Source organism: Mobula birostris, chromosome 6, assembly GCF_030028105.1.
Source record: "Mobula birostris isolate sMobBir1 chromosome 6, sMobBir1.hap1, whole genome shotgun sequence".
Taxonomy (NCBI): domain Eukaryota; kingdom Metazoa; phylum Chordata; class Chondrichthyes; order Myliobatiformes; family Myliobatidae; genus Mobula; species Mobula birostris.
In genome coordinates, this window is record NC_092375.1 from 85,387,742 (window position 1) to 85,397,307 (window position 9,566).

A 9,566-nucleotide genomic window follows, 5' to 3' on the forward strand; every position below is an offset into this window, starting at 1 on the left:
CAGAATTGCCATAAACACACAAGTCTGCTTCACCCACAGTAATTATTTTCCTATTTTCAGGTTTCAAAGTGCAGGTTTATCGATTATCACAGTAAATTTACATAGAAACATACCGCAACTGCACTGGAACATTTTAGGTTTCAATCCGTGAGTTACTTTGAGTAAGGGTACATATAATTATTGAAATCTTACCAACTTGCTTCCTCTGTTAATTTCCTTTTTTATATCACTGAGCAAAAATCCACCAAAAACATCAAAATCTTGAGAATTTTGATTGACAAGGTTTGAAGAGAAAAGCTGAAAAGGAAAAATAATGTAAATGCATCTCAGAAGCCATGGATACCCAAATGTTTGTACATGGAAGGCCACTTTCAAGTCAAAATAGATGGTTAAAAATAGTTGCTGGGATTTTCAGGAATATGAGGTGTGGGTACATGGAGCTCAGTGGGCATGTGTGGGGTTGCTAGGTGATGTAAAATGATTTCAAACGTTGTGCCCATATATAACCTCAGTGGAAGCTCAAGGCTGACTTCAGCAAGAAATAACAGGCCTTGACCTTGTGTAGGTTGCTTCTAAAGTTCAAGGAGTCCATCTTCCCCTCGGTAAACTTCTTTGAGATTGCACCACGCTGTCACCCTCACCGCTGATCTTCCAGCTCTTCCTTCTCCCTTTGATCCTGCACCAAGCAAACCCCAGTCTACTCTCAAGCCTTTTCCCCATCATATGCTTAGCTATCCATTCCCATGCTCTGCCCAGTTGCATGTCCCCACACTCCATTTCTGCTCTGACTATCCACATTTTCCTACCCGGGTCATGGTACTCGTTTTGACCCTACCCATTCAAACCCTCGCACCTCTCTTTGACCCCAACTACCCCTTCCTCCAGTTTTCTGTCCAATCTCTCCTTCCAAGTCCTCTATCAAGATTTTTATCTGACTTCCTCCTACCATCACAATCAAAGCACTTGCTCCAGCTCCAAATATTAATCCCCTTTTCCAACTGCTCAACCCCAGAATTCTGATAATCCCTTCCTCCTCCACTGATTGTGATAATCTGTAAAACCCTGAAGGGAGAGAGATAGAATGGGAGATTCCTTGACTACACACCGGCAGAGTTTCAATTGACTATAACATTTCCATGACTTTAAATTCCTTGACTGTATGAATGACAACTTTTGAACTGAAAGAGTTTTGAACTATAAAAAAATTTGTGCTACCTAAGATGCAGGTCCTCCATGGGTTATGACAGGATTCCATGCCCAAAAAACACCTGTAACCCGAACAGTTTGCAAGTCGGAAATGTGAAAGCCCGCCAATATATTTAAATTAAAACACAAGTCAACCAAGCCAGCTATTCAAATTTCTCTGCAAAGTGAAATTATATTGGCACAATCCAAAGTTCAAAGTAAATTTATTACCAAAGTACATACAGTAGATGTTACCATATACTACCTTCAGATTCATTCTCTTGCAAGTTTCCATATGGCAGAAGACCTGCCTGCAGCTGGCAAATCTATTTCCCAAAGCCAGTCTCCCAAACACTCATTTGTATCCACAGGAGATTCTGCAGATGCTGTAAATCTTCAGCAACCCACACAAAATGCTGGAGGACCTCAGCAGGGCCAGGCAGCATCTACGGAAGGGAATAAACAGTCAACATTTGGGGTCAAGTCCTGATGAAGGGTCTCAGCCCAAAACATCGACTGTTTATTTCCATTCGCAGATGCTGCCTGACCTGAATTCGTCCAGCATTTTCTAAGTGTTATTCACTCACAAGTACAAATTACATACAAGCCAGATGTTCCTAACCTGGGGAACATGTGTAATTATCTCATCACAGAAGTTATGATGATAATTGGAAGGGGAGACTAGTGCGGAAAATCCCCTGGTTCCCATTTGAAAATTAAGCATTGGAGGTATAGGCATTTAGAGAATCATGGTCTGATCAGGGACAGTCAGCATGGCTTTGTGAAGGGCAGATCGTGTCTAACAAGCCTGATAGAGTTCTTTGAGGAGGTGACCAGGCATATAGATAAGGGTAGTGCAGTGGATGTGATCTATATGGATTTTAGTAAGGCATTTGACAAGGTTCCACATGGTAGGCTTATTCAGAAAGTTAGAAGGCATGGGATCCAGGGAAGTTTGGCCAGGTGGATTCAGAATTGCTTGCCTGCAGAAGGCAGAGGGTGGTGGTGGAGGGAGAACATTCGGATTAGAGGGTTGTGACTAGTGGTGTCCCACAAGGATCTGTTCTCTACTTCTCATGATTTTTATTAACGACCTGGATGTTGGGGTAGAAGGGTGGGTTGGCAAGTTTGCAGATGACACAAAGGTTGGTGGTGTTGTAGATAGTGTAGATGATTGTTGAAGATTGCAGAGAGACATTGATCGGATGCAGAAGTGGGCTGAGAAGTGGCAGATGGAGTTCAACCTGGAGAAGTGTGAGGTGGTACACTTTGGAAGGACAAACTCCAAGGCAGGGTACAAAGTAAATGGCAGGATACTTGGTAGTGTGGAGGAGCAGAGGGACCTCGGGGTACATGTCCACAGATCCCTGAAAGTTGCCTCACAGGTGGCTAGGGCAGTTAAGAAAGCTTATAGGGTGTTAGCTTTCATAAGTCGAGGGATAGAGTTTAAGAGTCGCGATGTAATGATGCAGCTCTATAAAACTCTGGTTAGGCCACACTTGGAGTATTGTGTCCAATTCTGATCACCTCACTATAGGAAGGATGTGGAAGCATTGGAAAGGGTACAGAGGAGATTTACCAGGATGCTGCCTGGTTTAGAAAGTATGCATTATGATCAGAGATTAAGGGAGCTAGGGCTTAACTCTTTGGAGAGAAGGAGGATGAGAGGAGACATGATAGAGGTGTACAAGATAATAAGAGGAATAGATAGAGTGGATAGCCAGCGTCTCTTTCCCAGGGCACCACTGCTCAATACAAGAGGACATGGCTTTAAGGTAAGGAGTGGGAAGTTCAAGGGGGGATATTAGAGGAAGGTTTTTTACTCAGAGAGTGGTTCGTGTGTGGAATGCACTGCCTGAGTCAGTGGTGGAGGCAGATACACTAGTGAAGTTTAAGAGACTACTAGACAGGTATATGGAGGAATCTAAGGTGGGAGCTTATATGGGAGGCAGGGTTTGAGGGTCGGCACACTGTGCTGTACTATTCTATGTTCTATGTATTCCGTTTAGTGCTCATGTATGGAAGGTTCCCCAGCGGGGAAACACAGGACAGAGAAATTTAAAAGGGTTACATAGATGAACAACAGTAACAACGATGTGCCATTACTCACAGGGGAGATGTTGGCATTGCAGTTGATCCCGGCTAGAAGTTGGAAGGTTAAAAAGAATTACAAACTAATGAATAATAAACTGGGCGACATTGTTCCTGTAAATGTAGATCTCGGCGATAAGAGAGCCAGCGGTAAAATAAACAGTACGACAACTGCACCTGAAGCAAAATAAATCCACCAATAGCATACACAGTGAAACGTCAGAGTTTCAGGACCATGAATGACTCAGTCAGAGACTACCCTAAACATCACAGGTACCTAGAGGAGTATGGGATAGGGTTCGAGCAGGTAGAGGAGCCTTAAAAGCAAATTTAGTCCCACCAAACAGTTTATTAACCCCGGCGACTTTCTTCCTCACTAACCGCAGCTCCGCCTCGCCAGATTTTAATTTCAGGATCTACCTACTCCCTCAGTTTGCATGGATAACAAAGTATCCACCCAAATCAGGCCGGCTGCCGGCAGGGTTACACTTTATAATTTCAGGGGGCAGCAGCGAAGCTTGCTGCATTGATTTTATTTACTGAGATATACATCACGGAATAGGCCCTTTCGGCCCCTCGAGCCGCGGCGCCTAGCAACCCCCCGATTTAATCCTAGCCTAATCACAGGACAATTTACAAATCATGCCCGATTAGCCTACCAACCAGCATGTCTTTGGACTGCAGGAGGACACGGGGAGAAGAAAAAACTCCTCGCAGGCAGCGACAGGGGCTGAACCCGAGTGGCTGGTACTGTAAGTGCCAACGCTTGCCAAACCAATCCGTCGAGTTCAGCAACTTTACAGGCGAGTTTGCGATTCAGTCTTCCATGTTCTGCAGAGTTGGGAACGGATGAAAAATTTGGAAGACCCACACGAAAAAAAATCCTTAGGCGCAAAACGTAGTGGAGACAAACATTTTTTAAAAATCAGTCGAGAAACCAAATACCCCTAAAGCACCTACGGGATTTCAAATGTGTCACAGTAGCGTCTACCTACCAGGCAGTTCTGATGTACTGCAATACTGTCATCAGCGAAGAGTTTCCCCGTTAGGAAACTTTCTTCTGCCCTCAGACACAGCCCACATTCTCTCATCTTGGCTCAACTCTTGTAGGTCCGAACAGCATTCATAGCAGATGGAATCTCCCTGACAGTTATGATGCCCTTGTTACTTCCCGCCCAGGCAGCAGGCGGACGGACGCGCAAATGATCCCCTCTGGGACACTTCAGTTTCGATTTCGCGGAAATTAGGCCTCGGCACAGAGAGAGAACGGACGCGAGTTGACGCTGATGACTTCACTTGGTCCGGTTGACAGAACAGAATAAGCGGTCGAAAGGAAAGCATTTACACTCCTATTTGCATACGCTGTCACTTCCTCTAGCTACTCGCACTCTCTGGGCATGTTCGTCCTTAACACGCATCAGGTCCGTGGCTGCTGTTATATTTTTGTACACCCAGTCGTCACTTTGGTAACCGGCAGCTACTGCCCTCTAGATGAGGCAGTAATGCTAAACCATGAAGTCAGAGAACCGAGGCTTCAACATGCAGGTTCTGGGCAGCATTCAGATTGGGACTACCTCTCCTCATTTATTTGGGGGCCGCTTCGTCGAGCACCAAAAGTGGAGCCTCCCGGTGGCCAAACAGTATAATTCTGATTCCCATTCCCATTCTGAAATGTCGATCCATACTCCACCCTCGGTATTTCGTCTGGATAGCCTCCAACCAGATGGCTTGAATATCAATTTCTCCTTCCGGTAAAAAATAACATTTACCCTCCGCCCTTCATCTATTCCCCACTCTGTCAGCTCCCCTCGTCCTTCCCTTTCTCCACGGTTCACTCTCCTCTCCTATCAGATTCCTTCTTCTCCAGCCCTTCATTTTCCCAACCACCTTGCTTTACCTATCAGCTTTCCGCCGGTCCTCCTTCCTCTCCCACCACCTTTTTATTCAGCATCTTCTCCCTTCCTTTCCAGTCCTGATGAAAGGTCTCGGCCCGAAACGTCAACTATTTATTCATATCCATAGATGCTGCCTGACCTGTTGAGTTCCTCCAGCATTTTGTGTGCTGCTTCTTACTTACTGAATGCGTGTACCGCAGATATCATGACGTTAGGGCATCGAGCTCGGTGCGGTAAAGATCAGACCCAGGCTGTAGATTCAGGCAAAGATACAGTGGTAATTTCAATCCGTGTAAAATCTACTTAAAACTAATCCTCTTCCCTCACCAAACTCATCGTCATTATTGTTCGTCCTGATACAAAAAAAACACACTCCCTCTTCAATCCGATTAGTTCCCAAATCCGTGTCCATATTCCCCAGAACTCCTTGTTTGAATCCCCCTTTAAACAGCCTGTGAATTTAAATGAAGGAAATCTGAAAACATTGTTGAAAAGTCACAGCAGGCCAGGCAGCATCTGTGGAGAAGGAAAGAGTCCTTCTCTGTCACCAACCTTGGAAGTTGAAGACCAAATACATTTCCAGCATCACTCATAGATGTGGGATTGCAACTGGCTGATCACATTTCTATTTGCCTGTTTTTGACAGAGGATCACTTGCAATGGCATCATGCTTAACCATTCACTCTGGTTCCTCCCAAATCTTCCCTTCCTCCTTCACATTCTCCTGTTCCGCTTGACGATCATCACATATACACTGGTGACACTAGAGACAGCAGATGTTGGATGCTGAAGTGACAAGTAACCTGTTGGAGGAAAGGAACTTTCAACAGTTCTGGTCAAATCCTGCACCAGGAGAGGGGAGATAGCCAATATCAAGAGGAGAAGGAGAATGGTGAAACAGGCATCTGAGGTGACTGGTGGACTGAGGAGCGGTGAAAGACTTGGGAGATAGTGCTGGGTAAATAACATTGGAGCCTGATAAATGAGGCAAGGTGGGCAGAGGGGAGTGTAAAGGCTGAAGACAGCTTCTGGAGGGATACAAACAAGAACACAGATGGCTACTAGTGTTGAATATTTTTTTAAAGGAGGTGAAAAGTAGATGGGATCAGAACCAGAACCACATAGATGGTATGGGAGGGGAGGTAACCTGCAGATGAGTTGGACCAAGAGGGGGAAGTGGGGCAAAAAGGGGGCAAAACTGGGATGAGAACAGAATCAAAGGGGAGCAGGGAATAACTCACCAAAGAGGGTGGGGGTTGGTACCTAAACTTGGAAAACTTAATGTTCATGCCATTGGGCTGTAGACCACTCAAGTGGAATACGAAGTGTTCCTTCAACTTGCATTAGTCCTCACTCTGGCAGTAGAGAAGACGAGCAAGGTATTCATAGACCAGTGCCTTACTCATTCAGGCCAAGTTCCCAGGAACAAAAATACAATGGATTTTATACTGAAAAGGGGTTGGTATAGCTTTAAACAGAGATGTGCTACTGACAGCACTGTTGTGCCAGAAACCTCAACTTCTGCCTGTCATCACACAGTAATAGGTCTAGTGTGCAGTGGCTGCTTGTAAGGCCTGGTATTGGGTAGGGTGGGGAGAGACAAGCAGCTGCTCAGCACTGAGATGCAGGACTTCACTTCATTCTAGACAATGTGATAGCTTGTTTGTCATTGCTGGGAAATTGTACAGCTCCTTCATCTGCTGATCAATCCAATCCAAATGATCTCTCTCATCACTTCGTATCATGTGATGGAAGCTGTTGTTTTCCCCCCTCCCTCTGTTTAGCTGCACAGCTCTCTCATGCCTGGAGACTCCTCTATGGTAACAAGAACAGCAGTAGTTGCTACCCTTTGAGCTTGTGCAGCCACAGACAGTGAGGGAGTAGGGACATTATAACAAATCAGAGCTCAGCAGAATAACAGTCGACCTGATTCTTTGAATACCACAGTGTTAATACTCAATTCTGGTGGTCCAGTCAAAGGCCCAATAAAAGTGAAAAAAAACCCTCTCTGAAATGCCTTTACACTTCATTGTGCAATCTAGATTTCATTTAGAAATCAGATGGAAGAGGGGAAGTGTCACATACCCTGTGACGGATTAAAAAACCAGCAGAGATGGAAAACACTTTGGAGTCCAGTATTGCTATTAACTAATAATATTTATTAGTAACTACACAATACAGTAATATAAATGTAGATAAATCAGACAGACTAGCAATGATTATATATAAGTATATCAGTAAGTGTGGAAATATATATATGAAAACCAAGCTTCAAGTCTGGGGCTAAATAGGTAGTCTTACGACAATGAGTAAAATTCAGTTCATGATTAGAGATTAGAGATTAGAGATTAAAGTCCTCAGGTGAGCTGATGCCGTCGATCTTCCCATCGTCCTCCAAAATCCTTTAAAAGTCATCGACTGTGACAACAAAGGGGATCGTTTTCCTGTGGTGAAGCTATCAACCCAGACAAGGGTGGGAACATAGACAAATCCCCACTGGTCACTCCCTTTTCCTCACTGCAAGAGCCTCTGATCAATCCTCCAAAAACCCACTTTTCCTGTGGGCACAACAAAGCTCATTCGGTGGCCAAAAGACATGTGCCTGAGGTCTATCATCTGACCTCCTATTTATCTCACTGTACTGGGTACCAACTGTCATTCAAATAACTCATTCCTTTGTCTGTGTAAGAAATGTACAAGCAGGCAAATGTCCTTGGAGAAAGTATAAACAACCTCCAGAGAAATCATAACCTCGATTGTTCATCAAATAATGCTGCCCTCGGTCACCACAGTGACTTACGAGCTGCTCGGTGCCCTCTCTCCAACTCAGCAGAAATCTTAAAGTGACAGTCCAAAAGTTCGTCTTCATTTCTCTCTCTCTCTTTTCCAAAGCACAGTTCATAGGGGTAATCGAGCACAGTTCATCAGGGTAATTTAGGACTCCGTCACAGGAAGAAACTGTTCCTGAATCGCTGAGCATGTGCCGTCAGGCTTCTGTATCTCCTTCCTGATGGTAACAATAAGAAGAATGCTTGTCCTTGCTGATGAGTGTCCTTAATGATGGATATAGCCTTTCTGAGGCACTGCTCCTTGATGCTGTTTTGGATACTACAGAGGCTAGTACCCATGATAGAGCTGACTAATTTTACAACTTTATGCAGATTCTTTCGATCCTGTGCAGTAGCCCCCACCATCATACCAGACGGTGATGCAGCCAGTCAAAATGCTCTCTATGCCACAGCTTCAGAAGCTTTCTAGTGTTTTAGGTGACAAGCCAAATCTCTCCTAACTCCTAATGAAATGTAGCTGCTTTCTAGCCTTTTTTATAGCTGCTTCAATATGTTGGGTCCAGGTTAGGTCGTCAGGGAACTTGAAATTTCTCACTCTCTCCACTTCTGATCCCTCTGTGAGAACTGGTTTGTGTTCCCTCATCCTACCCTTTCTGAAGTTCACAATCAGCTCTTTGGTCTCACTAGCATTGGGTGCAAGACTGCTGCTGTGACAGCACCTAGATAGCTGGTAGATCTTACTCCCGTACACCCTCTTGTCACCATCTGAGGTTCTGCAACAATGGTTGTATCATCAGCAACCATTTGAGTTATGCCTAGCCATAGTCATGGGTGTGGAGAGACTACAGCAGTGGGCTAAGCCCACACCTGAGGTGCACCAGTGTTGATGGTCAGCAAGGTGGAGATATTACAGATCGTGGTGTTCTGATTAGTCAGTCAAGGATCCAGTTGTTGTTGGAGATACAGAGGTCCACATTCTTTGTGTACAAAATCTTATTCCCTATAACTTGTGTTATATGGAGTCTTACCAAGATTTAAATATAACATTGCCTCATCTATGATAAAATCAAAAATTAGTTTTCACATCCTTAACTAATTGTTTTGTTGCCTTTAGTTGGCCCTGTTGTGCTACTCCAGCTTTCTCCCAAAGTATAATAATTAAATTTTTGTTCAGTTAACATCATTGATCAAACAGATAAGCCATCTACATTCAAGAAGCTGGTGTCCTTTCACTGTCATTCTATGTGATTACTGGCAACTATACTGCTATTTTCCTCTTCACATTGCAGACCCACATCAAGGTAGGGACAGAACATTGCACATCATTATTGAATATAATGCAGAGCACGAGTTGGGAAAAGGAAAAGCTACAACTCCCATTAAAGTAACATCCCAATCTTTCACTTTGAGATCCACACATTTACTCTCCCACTGATAAAATAACAATCACATAGCCATTGTTTGATTATTATTGAGACTTAGCATGCTGGGCACTGAAGACCTATGCTAATCAACTGGCTGTAGAGTTTACTGATATCATCTACCTCTAGTCTCAGCAGTCTGAAGTATCCACCTACTTCAAGTCATACCAGCGCCGAAGAACAAC

At 44.3% G+C, this 9,566-nt stretch overlaps 1 protein-coding gene across 2 annotated transcripts in view; it reads right to left on the reverse strand.

The window, feature by feature from the left end:
• The window catches only part of phf11 (PHD finger protein 11), a 48,394-nt gene extending 43,549 nt beyond the window's left edge, over positions 1 to 4,845 (reverse strand). The window contains exons 1-2 of one of the 2 annotated variants that reach the window (XM_072260767.1): positions 4,272 to 4,841; positions 193 to 297 (exon numbers count right to left, since the gene is read on the reverse strand). In XM_072260767.1, coding sequence (XP_072116868.1) covers positions 193 to 297; positions 4,272 to 4,367 — 201 coding nt within the window. In that variant the 5' untranslated portion in view covers positions 4,368 to 4,841. Of the gene's footprint in view, positions 1 to 192; positions 298 to 4,271 lie in introns of both variants that reach the window. The other variant, XM_072260769.1, reaches the window with a different exon arrangement.
• Between the last annotated feature and the right edge of the window lie 4,721 nt (positions 4,846 to 9,566).